The sequence below is a fragment of the Mustela erminea genome, chromosome X (genome assembly GCF_009829155.1).
Source record: "Mustela erminea isolate mMusErm1 chromosome X, mMusErm1.Pri, whole genome shotgun sequence".
Taxonomy (NCBI): domain Eukaryota; kingdom Metazoa; phylum Chordata; class Mammalia; order Carnivora; family Mustelidae; genus Mustela; species Mustela erminea.
The window spans coordinates 83,017,336-83,043,334 of NC_045635.1; the positions used below are offsets into that span (position 1 = coordinate 83,017,336).

General features: G+C 38.2%; 1 protein-coding gene across 4 annotated transcripts in view; it reads left to right on the plus strand.

Annotated features, from left to right (window-relative positions):
- CENPI (centromere protein I) overlaps nucleotides 1–25,999 on the plus strand; it is a 114,906-nt gene that overhangs the window by 18,149 nt on the left and 70,758 nt on the right. For 3 of the 4 annotated variants that reach the window (XM_032330909.1, XM_032330910.1, XM_032330908.1), the window contains exons 6-15: nucleotides 7,847–7,895; nucleotides 8,159–8,205; nucleotides 12,633–12,722; nucleotides 13,271–13,399; nucleotides 13,632–13,799; nucleotides 13,945–14,065; nucleotides 15,554–15,645; nucleotides 18,121–18,238; nucleotides 18,328–18,392; nucleotides 24,195–24,289. In XM_032330909.1, coding sequence (XP_032186800.1) covers nucleotides 7,847–7,895; nucleotides 8,159–8,205; nucleotides 12,633–12,722; nucleotides 13,271–13,399; nucleotides 13,632–13,799; nucleotides 13,945–14,065; nucleotides 15,554–15,645; nucleotides 18,121–18,238; nucleotides 18,328–18,392; nucleotides 24,195–24,289 — 974 coding nt within the window. The remainder of the gene's footprint in view (nucleotides 1–7,846; nucleotides 7,896–8,158; nucleotides 8,206–12,632; nucleotides 12,723–13,270; nucleotides 13,400–13,631; nucleotides 13,800–13,944; nucleotides 14,066–15,553; nucleotides 15,646–18,120; nucleotides 18,239–18,327; nucleotides 18,393–24,194; nucleotides 24,290–25,999) is intronic. The other variant, XM_032330911.1, reaches the window with a different exon arrangement.

Here is a 25,999-nt window from a genome sequence, read left to right on the forward strand (position 1 = left end):
ATATTTGTGATGTCCATCTGGTCCAGTGTGTCATTTAAGGCCTTTATTTCCTTGTTGATCTTTTGCTTGGATGATCTGTCCATGTCAGTGAGGGGAGTGTTAAAGTCCCCTACTATTATTGTGTTATTGTTGATGTGTTTCTTTGATTTTGTTATTAATTGGTTTATATAGTTGGCTGCCCCCACGTTAGGGCCATAGATATTTAAAATTGTTAGATCTTCTTGTTGGACAGACCCTTTGAGTATGATATGATGTCCTTCTTCATCTCTTATTATAGTCTTTGGCTCAAAATCTAATTGATCTATGGATTGCCACTCCAGCTTTCTTCTGATGTCCATTAGCATGGTAAATTGTTTTCCACCCCCTCACTTTAAATCTGGAGGTGTCTTCCGGTCTAAAATGAGTTTTTTGTAGGGTTTTGTTTTTTTATCCATTCTGATACCCTGTGTCTTTTGATTGGGGCATTTAGCCCATTTACATTCAGGGTAACTATTGAGAGATATGAATTTAGTGCCATTGTATTGCCTGTAAGGTGACTGTTACTGTATATTGTCTCTGTTCCTTTCTGATCTACTACTTTTAGGCTCTCTCTCTGCTTAGAGGACCCCTTTCAATATTTCCTGTAGAGCTGGTTTGGTGTTTGCAAATTCTTTCGGTTTTTCTTTGTCCTGGAAGCTTTTTGTCTCTCCTTCTACTTTCAATGATAGCCTAGCTGGATATAGTATTCTTGGCTGCATGTTTTTCTCATTTAGTGCTCTGAATATATCATGCCAGTTCTTTCTGGCCTGCCAGGTCTCTGGATAAGTCCGCTGCCAACCTAATATTTTTACCATTGTATGTTACATACTTATTTTCCCGGGTTGCTTTCAGGATTTTCTCCTTGTCACTAAGACTTGTAAATTTTACTATTAGGTGACGGGATGTGGACCTATTCTTATTGATTTTGAGGGGGGTTCTCTGCACCTCCTGGATTTTGATGCTTTCTCCCTTTGCCATATTAGGGAAATTCTCTACATAATTATCTCCAATATACCTTCTGCTCCCCTCTCTCTTTTCTTCTTCTGGAATCCCAATCATTGTAACGTTGTTTCATCTTATGGTGTCACCTATCTCTCGAATTCTCCCCTCGTGGTCCAGTAGTTGTTTGTCTCTCTTTTGCTTAGCTTCTTTATTCTCTGTCATTTGGTCTTTTTTATCACTAATTCTTTTCTTCTGCCTCATTCATCCTAGCAGTAAGAGCCTCCATTTTTTATTGCACCTCATTAATAGCTTTTTAAATTTCAACTTGTTTAGATTTTAGTTCTTTTATTTCTCCAGAAAGGGCCTTTATCTCTCAGGAGGGGGTTTCTCTAATATATTCTATGCCTTTTTTGAGCCCGGCTAGAACCTTGAGAATTGTCATTCTGAACTCTAGATCTGACATATTACCCATGTCCATATTGATTAGGTCCCTAGCCTTCGGTACTGCCTCTTGTTCTTTTTTTTTGTGGTGAGGTTTTCTGCCTTGTCATTTTGTCCAGATAAGAATATATGAAGGAGCAAATAAAATACTAAAAGGGTGGCAAAGACCCAGGAAAATGTGCTTTAACCATATCAGAAGAGACCCTAAATCATGGGGGGGAAAGGGGGATAAGAAGAAGTTCAGAAAAAAAAAATTAAAGAAGGAAAACAAAGGAAAAATATAAAAAAGAAAAAATATATATATATTAGACTGGTGACTAGAACAGGGTCACCCACTTAATTTTGGGAGTATTTTGGTCTCTTAGAAGAAAGTACCTCCCAAAATTTTAAAGAATGAAAAGCATATAAAAGGGTAAACACAATGAAGTGATGGAATATGCCTATAAAGATGAAAATTTTTTTTTTTAATTTCTAAAAAAGGAGTTGATAAAGTGAGTTGGTTGGGAGTATAAAGAAAAAGAAAGTGGAGAAAATTTGCTCGGGCTGGAGACTAGAACAAGCCCGGAACTAGATTTAGGGTATATTCTATTAGAAGAAGTTGTACCCCAAATTTTTTAGAAAGAAAAACCTTAGGTGTATACAAAAAATAAAGTTAGGTACAATGAAGGATAAAATATGACTATAATAATGAAGGTTCAAAAAAGAGTATTATTTTTTTAATGAAAGGTATTGTTAAGGTAAGCTGGTTAAAGAACGTTAAAAGAGGAAAGGGTAAAAGTCAAAAAAAATTTAGCAGAAGAAAAAAATAAAATTAAAAAAATAAATTAACTGTAAGACTAAAGAATCATGGGGAGAAAGCCATGAATTCCATGCTTTGCTTTCTCCTCCTCTGGAATTCTGCTGTTCACCTTGGTAAGTGAACTTGGTCTTGGCTGGATTTCTTGTTTATCTTCTGGAGGACGGGCCCGTTGTAATGATTCTCAAGTGTCTTTGCCTGGGCAGAATTGCACCGCCCTTACCAGAGGCCAGGCGAAGTAATCCGTGGGTTCGCTTTCCGGAGCTTTTGTTCCCTGAACGCTTTCGTAGAGTTCCGGAGGTCGGGAATGAAAATGGTGGCCTCCCAATGTCTGGCCTGCAGGAACCGAGAGCTTGGGGTCCCACTCCTCAGTGCACCCTCAGAGAAAAGCACTCAATCACTCCCATTTCCCTGTCCTCCGGCTGCACTCCAAGCTCACCCAGGCTGTGACCAAGTGTCTCTGTCTCTGACACACAGTTCCGCCTGCAGTCGCCAAATCACGCAGGTCCCTGAGCTCTTCCAGGGGGTGTCTCCCTGGATCTTGTGGGGTCCCCACTCACAGAGCAGTGGCCTGTGCCATGGATTACGGTTCAGGGTAACCCCAAGTTGAGAGCTCACTCCTCGGCTCTGTCTCTGTAGCCGGCTTCCCTGTTGTAATACCTGGGTGCTCTGCGACACTCAGACACCCCCAATCCTTCTGTGACTCCATGGGACCTGGGGCCACGCTGACCCTGCATGGGCTTCACCCCAGTTTAGCCTCTGGAGCGATGTCTTTCAGTGGAGCAGACTTTTGAAAGTCTTGATTTTGTGCTCTGTTGTTCCGCCACTTGCTGGGAGCCAGCGCCCCACCCTGCGGTCTATCTTCCCCTACCTTTGGATTCACTTCTCCACCAGTCCTACCTTTCAGAAAGTGGTTGATTTACTGTTTCTAGAATTGTTGCTCCTCTTCTCTTCGCTCTCCTGTTGGATTTGTAGGTGTTTGCAATGGTTTGAGAAGCTATCTAGCTGATCTCCTGCGACCTGATGTAGTCTCAGCCTGCTACTTCTCTGCCATCTTGACTCCTCCCCCCTCAGTTTTAATTGATAATATGGTTTTTCTTTTTTTAAAAAAAGATTTTATTTATTTATTTGACACACAAAGAGAGAGAGAGAGAGAGATCATAAGTAGGCAGAGAGGCAGGCAGAGAGAGAGAGGGAGGGGGAAGCAGGCTCCCTCCTGAGCAGAGCGCTTGATGTGGGACTTGATCCCAGGACCCTGAGATCATGACCCAAGCCAAAGGCAAAAGCTTAACCGACTGAGCCACCCAGGTGCCCTAATATGGTTTTTCTAGGGTGTAAGGGTAGCCAGTATTTTTACCTTCATCTTAAATGAGGCAAGGACCTTAGAATGCTTTAGCTTTGATCACAGCCCTCCCAGATTGCATGCTATTATCTTGTTTTAGTTCTAGCTGGTTCTTCTCCATCCTTCTCCACATACAGGTGAAGTAGGCATTGTTATTATCTTCACAGTTTGTGTTTGTTTTGATTTGCCTACATATTTACCAATATCTTTGCTTACTATTTATTTTTGTATCTTAGACCTTCAACCTGAGATCATTTTTCTGTATAGAAATATATACTTTAGAATATTCTTTCAGTGAGAATTTTTTGCTAGTAAATTGTCTTTGTCTGAAAATGTCTTTACAATGCCCTTGTTTTGAAAGTTGGTTTTGCTGTGTGTAGAACTCTAGGGTAACAGTTAAATTCTTTTTGGACATTGACAATATTATTCCACTGGCTCCTTTCCACAATTGTTGATTCAGTCTAATTGTAATTTGTCATTTTTTCTTTTCTCTCTGGATACTTTTTAAGAACAGCTTTATTGAAATGTAATTCATGTATAAGACAATCTACTCTCTTAAGGTATACAATTCAGCTGGATTTCAGTATGTTCACAGATACGTGTAACCATGAGAATAGTCAATTTTAGGACATTTTCATCACTTCCAAAACCCCAAACCCTTTATCATTCCCCTATCTTCCTATTCAGCAGTTCCTAAATAACACCTAATCTTTTTTCTGTCTTTAAAGATTTGCCTATTTTTAATCTATTTTCTGTCTCAGAGATTTGTGTATTCTGGACATTTCATTTAAATGAAATCATATGTAGTCTTTTATGACTGGCTTTGTAACATAATGTTTTCAAGGTTTGTCCATGTAGCATATAACAGTGCTTCATTTTTTACCCTGTTATATTGTTTCATAACTTAAAATTTACCAGCTGAACTATTTTTATGTGTATATATAAAATATATATATGTATATGTATATATACATATATATATATTTAAGATTTTGTTTATTTATTTGACAGAGATCACAAGTAGGCAGAGAGGCAGGCAGGGGTGGAGGGAAGCAGGGTCCCTGCCGAACAGAGAGCCCGATGCATGGCTTGATCCCAGGACCCTGGGATCATGTCCCGAGGTGAAGGCAGTCACTTAACCAACTAAACCGCCCACGTGTGCCTGTTCCCAGGGTGGGCCCTAAGCTTTACCATCAGCTACCCAGCTCCTACCTCCTTTTGTAGCTATTAAAGCTATAAATTCAATATTTATAAGGTTTGGTAGAAATTTTAGGGAGAGAGCTTATTCAGTATTCAGTGTTTCCTTTTAAACTTTGTTTTTGGGAACTGCAGTTTCTTTGCTTTCATGCCAGCTCAGAAATGTACTTAAACAACTGGTTACATGGTTTAAAAAAACATTGCTGAGTTGGCAAGAAAGGTAGGGTCATTCAGGTTGTCTAATATACATTATTTTTATAAATGGTAATCAGGTGAGAAGGTCAGTAAGTTCTAAGGCCAAGGTGATTTGTTGATATAGATATTAAAATATTCTGGCATGTTATTGGGATTAGGATTGGAGTGGAAGACTGGATCAGATGCCTAAGCCCTGTGTGAATTTTTGGAATTTACTGAGAGGCTAGTAGTGAATAGATAGGGTGTAGGTTGGTTGGAGGAAGTGAGGTTGGGTGGACTAAGGAAGTCTCTGTATACGAGAATGAAAGAGTAGTGCCTTGAAGTAGCAAGAGAACGTAAGGATGCTCATCTCTCCTGCTTACCCTGTGATACACAGGAATGGATGAATGATGAGTAGTATGTGATTGACTCCTCCTTAACTTTGACATCTCTCTTAACCTCATGTTGTCCTTTTAAGATTATTTATTTATTTTTAAGATTTTATTTATTCATTTGAGAGAGAGAGGCAGAGGAAGAGGAAGAAGGAGAAGCAGACTCCCCACTGAGCCTAGAGCCTGATAAGTGGCTCAATCCCAGAACCCGGAAATATTTATTGAAGTATGATATATGTAAAGAAAGTAGCTTGTATCATAAGTGATCAGCTCAATTAATTATCCTAAACTGAATGCATTTGTATAAATATCACCCTGATCAAGAAGTAGGAAACCTAAAAAAAAAAAAAAAGTAGGAAACCTAACTTTTAGAAGTGTTACTTCTAATAACATGCCAGACGTGCCAGAAGTGTTACTTCATAAAGTCATTTTCATGTAATTTTTTGGGAGCCTGACTCTTTAGTGACTCAGAAGCAGTGGTTACTATTTGTCAGCAAGGCAGTTGTAAAGTCTTAGATGTGTATGATGTGATTAAAAGAGAACATCAGATTTACTATAATGCTGGAGCCTAGAGCAAGTGATTGTGTGACACTCGTTTTATATCCAACATGACAAATTGTGTTGCTAATGGTTTATATTCTAGGGATGTAAGGTTGTGAGTTTTTTTTTTACTGATAGTTAACTGTATTTTGTGTAGAATATATCAAACTTGGTCATAGTATATGTTCTTCTCTTTTAAAAAAAAATCCTGTATCTAAATTCATGCTTCTTACAAGTATGTCCAGAATCTGAAAACATTTCTAAGTAGAGGATAGGCAATATAGGATGCTGTACTTTGGACTTTAAAGTTTAGATTCGTGATAAAAGTTTGTATAAAGAAAGTCTTTGCTTTCATTGTCTTCTCTAGTTCCAATACATAATTTACTTTTTTGATTTCCTAACATCTAAGGCAAGTGTTGGCAATTTTTTTCTTAAAGTGCCAGGAAGTAAATATTCAGATATAAGGGCCATACTATCTCTCACAACTACTTACTCCACTGGTGTAGTGTGAAAGCAGCTATAGAAAATACATAAACAACTGAGACAGTGTTCAATAAAACTTTATTTATAATAACCAGTGCTGGGCTGGATTTGACCCACAGGTTGTTTACTCATCACTGTGGTAGATTATTTCCTTGTCTGATAAACAGGTGTTCTTAATTTAATGATCTCTAATTTATGGAGGGTTTTTCTTTTATGTTTTATTTTGTGGCTATCATTTTCTTTTCTGAAAGAGAAAAACTGCTACCCTTTGGTCATAAAGATTTTCTCTTATGTTTTTTTCTAGAACAGGTAGTGGTAAACTTTTCCTGTAAAGGGCCAGATATTAAATATTTTAGGCTTTGTGGCCATAGAGTCTGTCACAACTCTGTCACAACTGTTACTCTGTCACAACTACTAAGCTCTGCTGTTGTAGTCAGAAAGAAGCTATAGATAATTCATAAATGAATGTGTATGGCTATGTTCCAGTAAAACTTGACTCACTAAAACATGAACTGTAGTTTGCTGACCCATGGTCTAGAATAAAACCTCAACAAGTGGACCCTCAAAATGAAACAGTACAAAGGAACCAATCATTCAGTAACCTAAGTAACAAATTTGTTGCATGTGTGTTATTTGCCAAACAGAGCTAAATGGTTAATTAAATTATAGTGTATCCACTCCCTGGAATACTAACATCACTGAAAATGATCATTTGAAGACTAAACAACTTGGGAAATGTTTTTTTTTTTTAGATTAAAAAAAATTTTATTTGACAGAGAGAGAGAGAGAGGGAGAGATCACAAGTAAGCAGAGGGGCAGGCAGAGGGAGAGGGGGAAGCAGGTTCCCTGCCCAGCAGAGAGCCCCATGTGGGGCTCAGTCCCAGGACCCTGAGATCATGACCTGAGCTGAAGGCAGAGGCTCAACCCACTGAGCCACCCAGACGCCCAGGAAAATGCTTTTTTTTTAAAGATTTTATTTATGTGACAGAGAGAGAGAGAGAGAGAACAATCAGGAAGGAAGAGCAGAAGGAGAGGAAGAAGCAGATTCCCTGCTGAGCAGGGAGCCTGATGCAGGGCTCTATCCCAGGACCCTGGGATAATGACCTGAGCCAAAGGCAGATACTTGACCAACTGAGCCACCCAGGTGTCCCAGGAAAATGCTTTTAATTAGGGAATCAAGATAAAAGTTTTAAATTTATGTCATAATAAATATGGATTACTGGAGGGGGGAATACATGAATTTTTGTTAGATTGTAGGATCTTTTTCTGTTTTTCAAGTTGTCTGCAGTGTTTCTATATTCCAAAGTACCTTAAAATGGTATAATGAGATACCAATGAACACTATTGGCTTTTACCACTATGTTGTAGTATGAAAAACAGAAGCTTTTAGAACTACTGTTCAACAAAATCCTGAAGCCTTTTTACTTAATCAGTAGAAGATTGACATTTGAGGAAAACGTGTTGCCACTCTGTTCAAGATATATTGTCATTTCTCTTTTCAAATTTTTCATATTTTAACAGTGCCCTTATGTCTGCCATTTGTTATATTTACTTACCAAAAAAGAGAATGGTGAGTATTTTCATTCCAGTTGTATTATATTTACTCTGTAGAATTAGCGTTTGTATTGGCCTTTACAAAGTTAACTAGTAGCATTAATTCTATGTCAAGATTTTGTGGGAATTGTATTTGAGTACTTTTAGAGCATCTGCTTACTGGTTTAACTGAAGAGGGTTGTTTATATTTTTGATGTGTTGTAAGAAGGTGCTATATGAGCCACATAGTTTGTTTTTATTCTGAACCCCATGTATTGTACTTTTCTTTACCTTTTCTAGTCAAACCATTTCGGGTGAGAAAATTGCTTGATCTTCAGGCCAAAATGGTGAGTATTAAAAAGCCCTAAAATTGGCCAGTGTACTCTGTGTTACTGGGCTTTGGGGAATATAAAATTGAATGAGCCATGATCTTCAAGGAACTTACTATCTGGGGAGCTTAGTCGATGGAATAAAAAATCAGTAAGATTGGATTCAAGAAGGAGTGGTGATGCTTGAGAGAAATTTTAAGGAATTAATATGATTTAACTAGGCCAAGAAGGAAGAGAAGGGCAGAGGGAACAGCATAAATAAAGACACATAGATGGCAAACAGCAAAACTGTTTAGGGAACTGTGTTGCCACGGCTAGAAAACAAGTGTCAGGGAGTAATTAAAAACTTCCTCTATTTAAGTAACATGGCTGGTTTGTTTGTTTGCTTAAGTTTTTGTGGATATGATCTAGGAAACCATTCCTTTCTAGACACATAAACTTCAGTATATTCCCTGACTGTTATCTCTTGTCCTTACAGCTTTCTTACATTGTTATTTCCACTACACCTGTCAGGTAACAGAAGTCTATGAAGCTTTGAGTATGAAACAGTAGGAAGTTGTAGTGTCTATCCTAACTGTTGGAGCCTGCATGATCTACCTGAAGGCATTCAAATTTAATGAAAAGCACAAACACATGTGCACATTCATGCTTCTCCAGTGCATGTAACATGCTTTGCTGTTAGGACAATTCAGCGATCATTCTTGTTTCATAGCTCCCTGTTTTGGTTCTATCAGTGCAATATCTTCTCTAAGCTCTCTGAAGATGTCAGTGATAATGTTTCTGTCCAAATTGAATTGTATGTCACAGTAATATGAATGGTGAGGAAGTTGTACATTTTTCCATGTGAATAGCAAAGTATTTCAGAGGACTACTGAAAATTCTTAGCATAAATAAGATCTTACTGATTTGTATTAACTGAAACAACAGCATATGTTCAAGTTTAGAAAATGATTTAGTACATGATTGTATAAAAATTTTAAACCCAGACATTGAATGTATGACTTCATTAATAACATTTTATATAGTATATTATTAAATTATCCCATTATCAATGGCCATTTATAGAGATGCATTTTTAAAGATTTTATTTATTTATTTATTTATTTATTTGACAGAGAGAAATCACAAGTAGATGGAGAGGCAGGCAGAGAGAGAGAGAGGGAAGCAGGCTCTCTGCTGAGCATAGAGCCCGATGCGGGACTCGATCCCAGGAACCTGAGATCATGACCTGAGCCGAAGGCAGCGGCTTAACCCACTGAGCCACCTAGGCGCCCTAGAGATGCATTTTTAAAAGATTTTTAATTCATTTGAGAAAGAGAGCAAGAGCATGGACAAGGGGGAGGGTCAGAGACAGCAGAAAAGCAGCCTGCCTGCTGAGCAGGGAACCCGACATGGGGCTGCATCCCAGGCCCCTGTGATCATGACCTGAGCCAAAGGCAGACGCTTAACCAACTGAGCCACCCAGGCACCCCTATAAAGATGCATTTATAATTGTTTTAATTAGCTGAATTTTGGTGAATTTGGTTAAGTCCAACAATATCAAACCAAGAAGGAATGGTGTGCTTACATGTAACCCAACATGTCTAGTGGCATAATCTGCATGTTAGAACAAATAAATTGAATATGTGAATTTCTGACACCTGCAATGGCATGTATCCCCTCTATACCCATTCATACCCTATAATTCCTGATCCGTGAATGAAACAAAATACAGAAATTGTCTTTCTGGAGGCAAACATGAATGGTGGGAAGTGGAGCAGGCATGTTGTTATCATACATACACCAGGCTCTGTTGAGACCAATCTTTGGAATAGAGGTGGGGAGTTAGCTCTTCCCTGAGGGTTGGTAAGAATGGTTTCTAGGATTCTCCTCTCTGCCTAGCATGAGCCTAAGTGACTTGGGCTATGATTTTTCCCCCCTATTTCCAGCTTTGTCTCTGCTTCCTCAGAATTCCTTTCTTTAGTTAGTTTGGTCTTTCATAGTAGAGGCCTTCTCAAATGCCTGGCAAACCTTGTTTTTCCATATTTAATAGTAAAGAACTAAAATGGTGATTGGAAGGTTTTGCATGTGAGCAGGACTTGTTCATTGTAGGATCTTGATGTTTCACTAGGGAGCCCCATAGATGGCTGTGTCACTTTCCCTGGAGAAGAATTCTCTTATTTCCTGCCTAGGGGTTGTATTAGGCTTCTCTGGAGAAACAGAACCAATAGGATACATGTATAGATATATAGAAGGGTATTTATTATAAGGAATTGACTTGTATGATCATGAAGCTAAGAAGTCCATAGTCTGTTGGGGGGCCAACAGGATGGAGACCCTGGAGAGCTGATATTTCAGTTTGAGTCCAAAGGCAGTCTGCTGTAGAACCAGAAAGAGCTGGTGTTACAGATTCTTTTAAGTAGGCTGCTGGAGAATTCTTTCTTGCTTGGGGGAGGCTGGTGTTTTTGTTCTATAAGGGCTTTCAACTGATTGAATGAGGGCCACCCACATTATGAAGGGCAGTCTACTCAAAGTCCATCAATTTAAGTGTTAATCTCATGTAAAACACTCTCACAGGAGCACCCCAAATAATGTTTGACTAAATATCTGGGCACTCTGGGACCCAGCCAGGTTGACATATAAAATTTACCATCATAGGTTATAAACTTGACTACTAGCCCCATGGGATGTAAGCAGTGAAAGGGGGTGAGGAAGGAATTTGGGGCTGTACTTCTTACTTAGGTTTTCAACCAGTCCTGTTTTCTGCTTCTCTTGTACTTCTGCTACTTCCACTTTTCAGAGGTATCTGGTCCCTCAAATTCCTGAGCCTTTTTGAGAGTTCTCAAACCTGAATCTGCTGCTTTTGAGCCTTTTTCTGTTGCTACTTTAGGTTTTGTTTTCTCTGTTTTGCTAAATTCACTACTCTTTGTCCATTTTCTTTTCATTCTAGGCTCTAAAATCATTTAGGGATCTTTTCACTTGCTGTTGTGTCTTCTTCTGTGTGCTTTATGCCTTTTTCATTCCCTTAGTTTTCAGTGGGGCTTTGGGAGGACCCAGAGTTAAATCCATATGTTCAATATGCCATGTTTAACTGGAATTCTTTTTAAAAAAGCAGAGAATGTTAACTTTTTAACAACTAAGATACGTTCATTTAACTAGACAATAAATGCTAAAGGTCTTTCCTCTACTAAATATTTGCTCTATCAAAAAACGTTCCAAGTCAAAACAAACACTGATACTAATTGACAGTGAGTATAGAAATTAGAAGGTATTTCAGCATAGATAAACTGGATTATTTTGGTTTTGTTATAACAAATTTAATTTCAAGAAGCTGTTATGGGGCGCCTGGGTGGCTCAGTGAGTTAAAGCCTCTGCTTTCGGCTCAGGTCATGATCCCAGGGTCCTGGGATCGAGCCCCACATCGGGCTGTCTGCTCAGCAGGGAGACTGCTTCCCTCTCTCTCGCTGCCTGCCTGTCTGCCTACTTGTGATCTCTGTCAAATAAATGAATAAAATCTTTAAAAAGAAGCTGTTATAAAAATAAGAATACTGTATTTCTAAGCCCCATTTCTGCCTTCCTTGTTTTGAACAGTATTTGATTCAACAAAATTGTAATATAATAAAAGCAGTTTGGTTATTTTCTTGGAATTCATTTTAGTGGTATGCTTTCTCTGGATAGCCAGATATATCTAACACAGGTATCCAGCAGTAATGACTTCTGTCATTATAATATTACTGTTTATATTAAGACTTGTTTTAGTTCTATCAAGGTCCTTGACCACTGCAGTTGTTGGATTTCCTAGTTAATTTTCCAGGAACTATGATAATAAGATTTGAATATTTCTTTTGCCCTGTTTTCTTGGCTTCCTTTTTGTCTTCCCACCTTTCTGTCTAAATCAAGAATGAATCAACTTTGAGTCCTGAGTATGCTACCAGTGAACGTAAGCCATGCTAGCAGTATAAGTGGTAGACCTAAGGCATGGACAGAGAAGAAGAGAGAAGATATAAGAAGTAAAGTAGGAGAAAAGGTCATAAAAGAGAAGTCCACAGGCTGGTGAGGGTAGTTTTATGACCATTGATTTAAATGTCTGGTTATTTACTCTTTGATTTCTTTTTTTAAAAAAGATTTTATTTATTTATTCAACAGAGAGAGACACTGTGAGAGAGGGAACATAAGCAGGGGGAGTGGGAGAGGGAGAGAAGCAGGCTTCCCACTGAGTAGGGAGCCTGATGCAGGTCTCAATTCCAGGACCCTGAGATCATGACCTGAGCCAAAGGCAGATACTTAATGACTGAGTCACCCAGGCACCCCTATTCTTTGATTTTCTATATCATCTTCCTATACCATGTCACATAGTAAAATTAGGGTCTGAATATACACTTAATATGTTTACTTTATCATTACTTTTTTTCCTTATGCCATAGGGTTGAAAATTGAAAATTTTCAATTTTCCTATTTCATTTCAGGGAATGCAGCCTCACCTCCAGGCTTTGTTGTCGTTGTATAAGTTCTTTGCTCCTACGCTGATTTCTGTATCTTTGCCTGCAAGGAAGAAGGTAAGGGATAAGGAGTGATAAGTCATATTGAGATTGAAATGTGTTATTTTTGATTAAGTCAATTTGCAGATTTGAACTGAAATGTTTACAGCATACTGTTTTAAGATCTAGTATTGCAGGGATGCCTGGGTGTCTCATTCGGTTAAGCATCTGCCTTTGGCTCAGGTCATAATCCCAGAGTCCTGGGATCGAGTCCCATGTCGGGCTTCCTGCTTGGCAGGGAGGGAGCCTGCTTCTCCCTCTGCTTGCCATTCCCCTGCTTGTGTTCTTTCTATCTCTCTGACAAATAAATAAATAAAATCTTTAAAAAAAAAAAAGATCTAGTATTGCAGCACTGTTTCTGGAAAGTTTTTTTTAGGGATTGGCACTTTGTTTTGATTCTATTTGATGTATTTAATAGATTCTTGATCAGAAAAAAACCTAAATGGATTTGCATGGCTGCAAAATGTTTCATAATTAATATGCTTTCAGTTAATGAAGAGTTTGGGATTTTATATTGCTTTGAGTTATGGGTACCTACTCATGTACTTTAATCCAATTTTTTATAGATCTATTTTAAGAATTCAGAGAATTTGTGGAAGGAAGCTCTATTTGCTGTGAGGCAAAGGAATCAGGGACCCCCTCCTGAACCTCTAAAATTGATGTTAGGTCCAGGTCAAGTCCGTCCTCTAAAAAGAGTAAGTATTTAATAGTGCAGATGATTTGTGCAATTTTTTTTCTTAAATCCAAACAATAAACATTCAGATGTTTGAAGAGATTATAGATATTTAAATACATTTCAACTGCCCAGGATTCTATGCAAACCACATTCAGACCTCATTAATTGAACAAACTCAACAATTGCTTTTACATTTAGTTTGTAGTCTGTTTAGTCTATTGATAGATTGTTTTATTGTCTTTCTTCTTTAGAAATGGAATTCCTACTCAGTTATACCAGTGCTAAATTCTAGTAGCTGCATTAAAGAATGTGGGAAAACAGAGATGACTCTTTCTGATTATCTTAGTAGCAATGAATCGTTTCCACTAGAACAGCTTAAAAGCTTCCCTCAACTCTTACAGAACATCCACTGCTTAGAGGTATGTGACTGGACCATGTGCTTATCTGCATTTTTCATTTGATTTTCATACCCTTTATTTTTGTTATATATTTGCTTTCTGATGATTTCCTCGTTGCTATAACCTACTTTTCATATACTTACAGTTGACTGATCTCTCTTTGCAGCTGCCTTCTCAGATGGGTGCAGTGTTGAACAACTCTCTGTTACTTCACTATCTTAACTGTGTCAAAGATGAGTCTATCTTACTGAGGCTTTATCACTGGTTGAGTCAAACATTACAAGAAGGTAAAAATTGTTACTTAAAAGCATTAGGTGAATGAGGAAGGAACAAAATAATTCATATCTTTTATAAGGGTAAGAAATTCTAAATAGGAGGAGGCTTTATATGCTGTAACTATTTCTCTGATAATCATATATTTAGAGCTGGTATGCTTTCCTTGTAATTTTAGGAGGCAATAAGAAAGGAGGTATGTTGTTAAGGAAACATTGCTGGATGGCTACCTAAACTCACTGCATGTCTCCATTTTAATGACCATCACAGTCCAAAGCCTCTTCATCTATATATGTCTAGAAACTTACTGTTCAGGCCCCAGAATCATCGGACTAGTGCTAAACACACTCAGAGAAGACCAATATATAAGTCAGAATATCAACTTACTATTTTATAATAGAAGTAATTCTTTTTGGTGACCAAAATGTTCATGTCTGCCAACAATAGTATCTCCTCTCTGCCATCAGTATAGATGAGAGCCAAATTAGTCATTAGAAGATTTCTTAATTACAGAATTGAAGGAAAGAGCAATAAGGGAGTTTTTCATCCAGGCTGTAGTAAATAAAGCCTGATCATTGTATTCCTCTAAGGGGGACAGTTTCTCTAGAGATCATATTTCTGTTGACTAGATTGTTTCTTTCTTGGGTAAGCAACTCCTGACTCTTGAAGTATTTATTTACTTATTTATTTTTAATTTTTAAAAAATATTTTATATATTCATTTGACATAGAGAGAGAGAGACCACAAGTAGGCACAGCAGCAGGCAGAGAGAGAGGGGGAAGCAGGCTCCCTACCAAGCAGAGAGCCCGATGTGGGGTTTGATCTCAGGACCCTGAGATCATGACCTGAGCTGAAGGCAGAGGCTTAACCCACTGAGCCATTCAGGTGCCCCGTCTTGAAGTATTTAAAGTTGGTTTTAGTTCGTTCCAGGCTAATTCTCCTTTTCCTGCTCAGTTTTTCTTTAGATTGGATATGATATAATTAGATTACCACTTACTAAAACTCATATCTGTATAGTCTTTTGGACTACTGTATGACTTAAGCTAATCACATTTATTTTTTTTTAATCTTTTATTTATTTATTTGAGAGAGAGATAGTGAGAGAGAGCATGAGTGAGGAGAAGGTCAGAGGGAGAAACAGACTCCCCATGAGCTGGGAGCCCAATGTGGGAGTTGATCCTGGGACTCCAGGATCATGACCTGAGCTGAAGGCCGTCACTCAACCAACTGAGCCACGCAGGCACCCCGCTAATCACATTTATTATATATCAGTTTTACTAGTTTATTTTTTCACTGTAAGCTTTTCCTATATCATTAAGTTCTTGAGAAACATCTCACTATGACTTCCACCTACCTGTTACAGTCTGTAGTGCAAGTTGGTTAGGGTGTATAAGACTAATTACTTGTTTGTATTTGTCACGTCAATTTAGAATAGTGGTAATTATTTGTATAGTTTTTATTGTTATTCACCCAGATACTTATGTTTAATATTTCTGTTCCAGAGTGCATTTGGTACAAGATGAATAATTATGAACATGGAAAACAATTTACCAACTTCTTAGACACTATCATCAGGGCACAGTGCTTCTTACAAGTAAGATTCCACTTTCTTCATATATACTCCACCACCTCTTACTAAAATTTATTTAGATATCCACTGAATACCCTTTGTTGGTGTGTGGCATAATTTGTAAACAGTATTTGCTCAGTTCAAAGCTTGTTATAAATAGAGTTGAGTTGAATTGACATTTATCTCTATACTGTTGGGTTTGAGGAAATAATTTGTTAATTTATGCAAATGAGGTCTATAAGAGAACAAACTGAAGATGTAATTGAATGCATTCAACTAATTGAATTAGCTGGTAACATAGACCTCATAGGGTTAATAATTGTGTTCTCATAATCAACAATATTTTTAATGTTTTAGCCAATTAATTATTTGGTGTACGTAAGTAACCCTAGTTGTACTTTAAGCTGCAGCTCATTTATCAGCACCATCAAGAAGCCTATACTCATTGCCCTAGTCTGGTTTAGATGTTTATATTATGTGCTTCCTTAGTTCACTGTGCTTACCTGTATTATGGCACTTTCAGTATCTGTCTTTCCACATATTATGAGCTCCCAGCCAGTGGGAACCTTGTCTAACTTTTCTTCTTGTATAAGTGTTAAGCTTGGTACCTGGTACAAAAGAGGTGCATAATAAATGACTAAATCTTAAGGATTTGATGTGAAACCATTGAATTGGAAGTTGAATGTATATTATGGTAATGATGATAAAGGGATACTTTTAGGTTGACTTTTAGGTTTCCTGCTTGGCATTTGGTAAGAAAGAGGATATAGAAGGAACAGTCTTGGAAGGAAAGAATTTTGACTTATGTTTTTGCAGATTTTATTTATTTGAGAGAGAGAACATGAGCAGAGGGAGGGGTAGGGGACAAGCAGACTCACTGCTGAGTAGGGAGCCCAATACAGGCTCGATCCTAGGACCTTGGGGTCATTGAGGTGAGCCGAAGTCAGATGCTTAACTGAATGAGCCACCCAGGTGGCTCAGAAATTTGACTTAAAAGATGCCCGTGGGATATCTGAAAGGTCGTATCCAAAAGATAGATAATGAGTCTAGAGCTGAGGAATGAGATTTGAGCTAGATATATAGCTTTAGGACTCCTCATGATACAGGTGGTGGTTTTAGCTATGTTGTAGATGAGATTATCTAGAGAATTCATGTCATGAAAAGAAAGTCTAGGATGGAGTCCTGGTGCATGCCATTCTTTAAGGCTCAGGGCAACACAGGGAAGAAAAAAGGAAAGCCCTAAATCTTTGAAAATATAAGCAGTCTACACATTCAAGTGTTCCTTCAGATGGAGCTGCCCAGAGTTTGGATTTGGTCTATGACCTCTAAAGAAATTATAACCCTATTATAACATTGCATACGTTTTTAAAAGGATTTTATTTATTTCTTAGAGTGAGTGAGCAGAGGGGAGGAGCAGAGCAAAAGGGACAAGCAGACTCCGCATAGAGTACAGAGCCTGACACGGGAGCTTGATTCCACAACCCTGAGATCATGACCTGAGCCAAAATCAAGAGCTGGACGCTTAACCGACTGAGCAACCCAGGCGTCCAGACATTGTATACATGACTGCATATACTCCAGAGTAGTACCATTTTATTTATCTTTAAAAATGTTCTATAGCGGGGCGCCTGGGTGGCTCAGTGGGTTAAGCCGCTGCCTTCGGCTCAGGTCATGATCTCAGCGTCCTGGGATCGAGTCCCACATCGGCTCTCTGCTCAGCAGGGGGTCTGCTTCCCTTCCTCTCTCTCTGCCTGCCTCTCTGCCTACTTGTGATCTCTCTCTGTCAAATAAATAAATAAAATCTTTGAAAAAAAATGTTCTATAGCTTGACTTTTTACCTTCTTTCCAATTGCTATTTTATGGTATTTGAGAAGTATGTTGATGAAGATGGTAACGTATTCAAATGTTAACCATCTGGTCCTTTTTGTGAGAAACTCTGGACCTAACCCAAGGCTTTTATTATATTGATGACAAAAAATTTAGTCTAAGAGTAAAACAACTATAGCACAGAATAAACAGTTTGTTTTAATTTTTAAAAGACTTTTTATATATTTATTTGACGGAGAGAGAGATCACAAGTAGGCAGAGAGAGGGGGAAGCAGGCTCCCTGCTGAACAGAGAGCCAGATGCAGGGCTCAATCCCAGGACCCTGAGACTATGACCTGAGTCAAAGGCAGAGGCTTAAGCCACTGAGGCACCCAGGCACCCCTAAACCGGTTGTTTAGAGAGTAGTTATGGACCGAGGAGTTTCTTTTCTTTTTTTTTTTTTAAAGATTTTATTTATTTATTTGACACAGAGAGAGAGCCAGAGAGGGAACGCAAGCAGGGGGAGTGGGGGAGGGAGAACAGCCTTCCCGCTGAGCAGGGAGCCCGATGCAGAGCTCGATCTCAGGACCCTGGGATCATGACCCAAGCGTAAGGCAGACACTTAACGACTGAGCCATCCAGGTGCCCCTTGAGGAGTTTCATATGAGTTTTTACTATTGACTTTTGTTATAGGAGGGGTTTTATTCCTGTGAAACATTCCTGTACAAGAGCCTTCCTCTCTGGGATGGCTTCTGTTGTCGATCACAGTTCCTTCAACTTGTGACCTGGATTCCTTTTAGTAGCTTCTCTGGTATGTACCATGAAAATTTGGGGTCTTTTAACTCAGTGTAATATTAATTAAAGGAATCTTGAATAATCTTTTTTTTTTTTAATTCCTAGAGATGAAACCACTTCTTTTTGACCATCTAGCACAGCTCTTCTTTACATCAACCATTTATTTCAAGGTAAAAAAAAACTGTCTTGTTTAAATTGAATAGGAAGTACTGTTTTATGGCCAGTGGTACATGATTCCAAACCCATACTGAAGTGGTGGTTTTTCAGCAGGATTCCCTTGGACCTGGACTTGAGGTACTGCATTACTCAGATCAAAGTAAATGCACAGAATTTTCTGTTTTAAAGGTTTTGTTGCATATAATTTTCCTGGACTATTTTCACTTGTAGCAGATGACAAAGTGAATGGACAGGTGGCAAATTTGTGTTAATAAAAAAAAAAAGTGGGAAGTGCTTGACCTTACTTTGATTGTTGTGGTTGATATTTTTATAGATAGACTTATTTTACAGATATTTATTGAGAACCTACCATGTACTAGATGCCCTTCTTGACACTGGGAATACAGTAATGGCCAAAGAAAACAAAACGCCTGTGACATTCATATTGTATATTTATTACATACTCATTTTCTGCTAATAACATTGTTCCAACCTTATATGATAAAATTAAAATGTGTTGCCATTTTGGGTATTCCCCAAAAAGACCACTGTGGCTTCCAAGAGTTTTACCCAAGTTAGTTTGAGAACCATTTTGTATAGAATGGTTATTCCTATTCCAGAAGAATGACAATAAAAGCCATGTTTCTTTTGTAACATTGTTTTCACCTTAAATCACTTACTGTTGGCCACATTTATAGAAAGATGTTTTGTCCTGGTTAGTGCTTGTCATGTTCAAATGGCACTTTACTAATTACCTGTTAAAATAACTTGGATTTAAGGTTTATTTATATTACTTGTACTTACAACCTGACCAATAGCATCATTCATGTGACAGTACATACCACTTCTCCAAGCTAATGCATTTTTAGGGACTTCATTTTGCAGCCTTTTGTGATTTTCTTCCTATCTTACAATTGGGTTATTTTTTTCTTTTCTCTTACTCCACCAGAGAGCTGTTTATCTATAAATATTAGGTCAGACCATACGAAATTGCCATTTTTTGAAAGATTTGTATTTATTTATTTGACAGGGGGTTGAGGGAGGGAGAGGGCAAGCACAAGTAGGGGGAGTGGCAGGCAGGAGAGAAGCAGACTTCCTGCTCAGCAAGGAGCCCCATGTGGGGCTTGATCCCAGGAGCCCAGGATCATGACCTGAGCCAAAGGCAGTGGCTTAACTGACTGAGCCACCCAGGTGCCCCCGAAATTGCCATTTTTATAGGTCAAAGATATTTGATCAATGGCAATTTCATATGGTATAACCTAATAACTATGTATACATTTATACACATATACATATATTTGAGAACAGGAGTCTGAGGAGAAAAAGGGATAGAGGCAATTAAATAGTTGGTGGGCCAAGGACAGAACTCGGGAATACTCAGTATTCTTAGCTAAAAAGATGAGTCTGTGAAAGAACCTTCTCAAGAGGTATGAAAAGAACCAGAAGAACAGTAGTGCCAAGGAAAAAAAGGGAATATAGGATATCAAGAAGTAGTGAAGGAATAATGTTGCCATATATCCCAGGAAGATCCAGAAAAATGAGGACCAAAGAAAGTTTCTTTTGAAATCGATAATACAGAAGTTTTGTGCTACCTTTGTGAGCAGTTTTAATGGAAGGTGGGGGGCAGAACCAGATTTCTTTTTTCTTAAAGGGAGAGTCATTCTGATTTTATATTTACCTTCTCAAGGAAGAGGCTTATATTCTCATGTTAGCAGTGGGAAGCAAGGGCAGTGCTTACCTCCAGATGTTGAAGTGGAATAAGAAAATGTATTCAGAGAAAACAGTGTCCTTGGGTGTTGAGGGAGAGCCAGGATATGACTATAATAAGACAGAAAGCATACTTTGAAGAATATTGAAGGTATAGGTTTAGATTACCATGGAATAGAAGTTCTGGAAAATGAAAAAAAAAAAGAAGTTCTGGAAAATGTAATTGACGATGAACATTTTTTCATGTGTCTGATAGCCATTTGTATGTCTTCATTGGAGAAGTGTCTGTTCATATCTTCTGCCCATTTTTTTAATATGATTGTCTGTTTTGTGTGTGTTGAGTTTGAGGAGTTCTTTATAGATCCTGGATATCAACCTTTTGTCTGTACTGTCATTTGCAAATATCTTCTCCCATTCCGTGGATTGCCTCTTTGTGTTCTTGACTGTTTCCTTTGCTGTGCAGAAGCTTTTGATCTTGATGAATTCCCAAAAGTTCATTTTCACTTTTGTTTCCTTTGCCTTTGGAGACATCTTAAAAGAAGTTTCTGTGGCTGTTATCGAAGAGGTTACTGCCTATGTTCTCCTGTAGGATTCTGATGGATTCCTGTTTCACATTGAGGTCTTTTATCCATTTTGAGTTTATCTTTGTGTATGGTGTAAGAGAATGGTCGAGTTTCATTCTTCTACATGTAGCTGTCCAGTTTTCCCAGCACCATTTATTGAAGAGACTGTCTTTTTTCCACTGTATATTTTTTCCTGTTTTGTCGAAGATTATTTGCCCATAGAGTTGAGGGTCCATATCTGGGCTCTCTACTCTGTTCCACTGGTCTATGTGTCTGTTCTGATGCCAGTACCATGCTGTCTTGGTGATCACAGCTTTGTAGTAAAGCTTGAAATCAAGTAACGTGATGCCCCCAGCTTTATTTTTGTTTTTCAACATTTCCTTAGCGATTCGGGGTCTCTTCTGATTCCATACAAATTTTTGGATTATTTGCTCCAGCTCTTTGAAAAATACCAGTGGTATTTTTATTGGAATGGCATTAAAAGTATAGATTTCTCTAGGCAGTATAGACATTTTAACAATGTTTATTCTTCCGATCCAAGAGCATGGAATGGTCTTCCATCTTTTTGTGTCTTCTTCAATTTCTTTCATGAGTGTTCTGTAGTTCCTCGAGTACAGTTCCTTTACCTCTTTGGTTAGGTTTATTCCCAGGTATTTTATGATTCTTGGTGCTATAGTAAATGGAATCGATTCTCTAATTTCCCTTTCTGTATTTTCATTGTTAGTGTATAAGAAAGCCACTGATTTCTGTACATTGACTTTGTATCCTGCCACGTTGCTGAATTGCTGTATGAGTTCTAGTAGTTTGGAGGTGGAGTCTTTTGGGTTTTCCATATAAAGAATCATGTCATCTGCGAAGAGAAAGAGTTTGACTTCTTCATTGCCAGTTTGGATACCTTTTATTTCTCTTAGTTGTCTGATTGCTAGGATTTCTAATACTATGTTGAACAAGAGTGGTGAGAGTGGGTATCCTTGTCGTGTTCCTGATCTCAATGGCAAGGCTGCAAGCTTTTTCCCATTGAGGATGATATTTGCTGTGGGTCTTTCATAGATAGATTTTATGAAGTTCAGGAATGTTCCCTCTATCCCTATAATTTGAAGCGTTTTAATCAGGAATGGATGCTGGATTTTGTCCAATACTTTTTCTGCATCAATTGAGAGGACCATGTGGTTCTTCTCTCTTCTCTTATTAATTTGTTCTATCACATTGATTGATTTGCGAATGTTGAACCATCCTTGTAGCCCAGAAAGAATTGGGAAGGATGAGAAGAGGGAAAGAAGGATGAAAGGGTGAAAGAAGCACAGAGAAGTACAGAGTATAAGAAAGGATAAGTGATGAAAGGGGCTTTCATTTTGGTAGGTGGCTAAGGATAACAGCAGTGTGACAAGGTAGTAGAATTAGCTAGAGACTCAGTTAGTTTATGAGGCTTTTATTATTATTATTATTGTTTTAAAATCATATGGTGGGAGGAGCAGAGGAAGAGGGGGAGAGAGTCTTAGCAGACTCCACGCTGTGCGCAGAGCCTGATGTGGGGCTCTATCGCACCCTGACTGAGATCGTGACCTGAGCTGAAATGAAGAGTCAGATGCTCAACTGAATGAGCCACCCAGTTGGCCCAGTTTATGAGGATTTTAAAAGGTAAAAGATTTATATGATCTGAAGAGGAACCAGAGTATAGTTTATGAGGATTTTTAACGACTTACTATTATTTTAGCTGTTGTATAACTTGATTATTTAGCTTAATATAACAAATAAATAATATTTTTAAAAGTCTATTAAAACATTTTCAGTGCTTTTGTTTGTGCTTAGCTGGTTGTGTCTATCAGCAAACAACTTTTCTCACTGAAGAATTATGAATGAGAAAATTCTACAAATCTACTGTAACAATGCTATTTTCATTGTGGCATATTCTCATTTCTGTCCACATTGATTTATGTCTCCTGTATAATTACAAAAAGAGTGTACATAAATTTAAAAACTGGGATGCTTGGGTATCTTGGTCAGTTAATCGTCTGCCTTTGGCTCAGGTCATGATCTTGGGGTCCTAGGATTGAGTCCCATATTGGGCTCCTTGCTCAGCAGCGTGTTTGCCTCTCTCTCTGCCTGCCGCTCCTCCTGCTTGTGCTTTCCTTCTCTCTCTGGCATATAAATAAATGAAATACTGAAAAAAAAGTAAATTTGAAAACCAGGATACAAGATTTGTCAAATATAGTCAAATCTATTCATGGTCCATAGATGTTATACCACAGTGAATTTTTTTCTATAATTATTTCTAATTTGTTTCTTTGTAGGAGTAGATAACTATGTTGATCATCTTCATAATACAGATTTCTTCATTCTTTTGGCATACATTTCCAGGAATGAAGTTACTAGATGAAAGGAAAGAGTTTGAATATTTTTCATGACCTTGTTACATGCTGGTATTCCTTTGCCTTACACAGTTCTTTGAGGGCAGATGGATATAATGGGTAGACTTAAATAACAAGGGTCTGGCAGCCATGGAGAGAGAATTGGGGTTTGGAAGACGAGACTAGAGTAAAGAAGACTGACTAGGAGGACAAAGTAATCTCAGAGATGTGAAGGCCAGGGCAAGGGTAGTTACGGTGGGATTGGAGATGGAAAAATTGGACATTTTGAAAAGAAAGAAAAATGATAGGATTTGGAGACGAAGAAAAGCATGAAGGACACAAGATGACTTTTATGATTTCTAGTTTGGTATAGTAAAGGAAGCAGGGATATTTTGCCTGGAGGAAAATGACTAAGATTTTGTGTGTCCTTTCAAATAATTGGTGGATTGAATTCAAGGTGTCAGCTTCTTTAAAAAGTATTAATTGAACTGTTCTGTGAAGTGAGCATCCTATCACTGGAAATACTCAGATAGCATCTAGGCCAGTATTTGTTAAGGATATGTAATAAAGGTTTCCTGTATTAGGTTTTGGGATGATGTGGAGAGCTTTCAAATTTATAGATTTATCCTCATGAATGCTCTGAGCACATCTCTGTTAAGACTGTGTTTCTATGTAAATGAGGCCCTGAGAAATCAAGGCAAAGCCTGAGAAAGGAAAGACTAGAATTGTTTGTTTTCCAGTTACAGAAGGTAAGATAAATTTTTTGACTATCAAAAAGGGAGTAAATTATAGTTGTGACACAGGGTGAAAAGGATAGGCAGCTTATTTCCATAGCAACTTCAAAGGATCTCTGAGGGGAGATAGTAAGTAGTGGGTGATACTGTATTTGAAGATGTGATGTATATTATAAATGAATGTAATTTAGAGAAACAAGAGTCTGTTCCTGGGCTGATAAGCTGGGGGCAGTCTTGTAGCGAAAACAGCAGTAAACTTGTACTCGTATTCATCTATCTCTTGGAGACTGATCAGGCTGGAGTAGTAGCTATTGGGCTCTGATGCAAGATGCAATAGCTGGATGCAATCATCCCCATGGTCCCTTCCATCTTTAAGCCTCTGGTTTAATTTGTTAGTTCTCAACACTAAAGTGTGTCTGAATGATTTTATGAATGATTTTTTTTGTTTTCTTTTGCCTTCTCAGTGTAGTGTTCTCCAGTGTCTGAAAGAACTACTGCAGAATTGGCTGTTGTGGCTTTCTGCAGATATCCACATGAAACCTGTGATGAACAGTCCTCTGTGAGTCTTACAACACTCCACAAGAAACTATCTGTACAAAAATGTTTGCATGTAGAGTTTAATAGTGTGTCATAAGACCTTATTGTAAATGCTTAATCATAGTTTTCTAAAAAAAACTTTTTTGTAACTTTTCGCTCTTTTTCCTACAATCCTGTGAGGAAGGGTAATTCCACAAGTTCAGTTCTGTAAATCAGTAAACAACCCTTAAGCCTCTTAAGTGACTTGCAAGAGTTATTGTAGCAAAATATTGGAGAGGTGACATTAGAACTTACATATTTGACTTCCATTCAGTTTAGCTCACTTTAGAAAACATGTTCTTACTTATACGTAAAACCAGTCTGATAATGGCTAGGAAAATCTGTAATTTTGCAGTACAGTTATGGGTTTTTGTTGTTGTTGTTTCTTTGATGTCTTTTGATTATATACATTAATCAGTTAATTGCTTGATTATGTATAGTATTTTCACTTTGGAATAAAGAGCCCCAGATTTCCATTACGTTGATTAATATTAAAGGTGTGTTTTGACTCTTTCTACTAAAATCCTTGGTTTCCCCTATATTAGCAACCACATTATTCTTTAACATTTATTTTTAAAAATCCTCTATTGTAGAAAACTGCAAACATAATCAAAAGTGTAGGAAATAGTGGGATTCTTTCCTTCTCTGCCCCTCCCTCTGCCTCTCTCCCTCTCTGCTCCTCCTCCCTCTCTGCTCCTCCTCCCTCTCTGCTCCTCCTCCCTCTCTGCCCCTACCCCCTTTCTAAAATAAATACATCTTTTATTTTATTTTTTAAAGGATTTTATTTATTTTTGTGAGAGCGAGAGAGAGTAAGCGGGGGGATGTGGGTGGTGAGAGGGAAAAGCAGACTTCCCACCTAGCAGGGAGCCCAATGTGGGACTTGATTCCAGGACCCTGGGATCGTGACCTGAGTGGAAGGCAGACACTTAAACAACTGAGCCACCCAGGTGCCCCCAAATAAAATCTTTTTAAAAGAAGTATAGAAAATGATACAGTGTTACCCCTATATGTGCATCATCCAACTTAACAGTTACCAGGTCATGATTAATTTTTTTAAAGGTTTTATATATTTATTTATTTGAGAGAGAGCGAGAGAATGCACACACACACAAGCTGGGGGAGGGCCAATCAGACTCTTCACTGAGCAGGGAGCCTGACATGGGTCCTGATCCCAGGACCCTGAGATTATGACCTGAGCTGAAATCAGATGCTTATCTGACTGAGCCACCCAGGCACCCCTAATTTTTTAAAAATTTCAAACACTCCTCACTTTCTTCCTCCTCTGTTCCAGATTTTTTTCTTTCTTTCTTTCTTTTTGCAGCATATTTTTTTTTATTGTGTTCTGTTAGTCACCATACGTCATTAGTTTTTGACGTAGTGTTTCGAGATTCATTCTAGATTTTCTTAAATCTTTTTTTTAAGATTTTATTTATTTGAGAGAGAGAGAGAGTGAGAGAGAGCATGAGAGGGGAGAAGGTCAGAGGGAGAAGCAGACTCCCCATGGAGCTGGGAGCCTGATATGGGACTTGATCCCAGGACTCTGGGATCATGACCTGAGCTGAAGGCAGCTGCTTAACTTACTAAGCCATCCAGGCACCCTGTTCTAGATTTTCTTAAGCAAAAAGCAAAACCCAGACATCATTTCAGCTGTTGAAAAATGATAACCAGTATAACACCTAAAGAATTAGTAGCT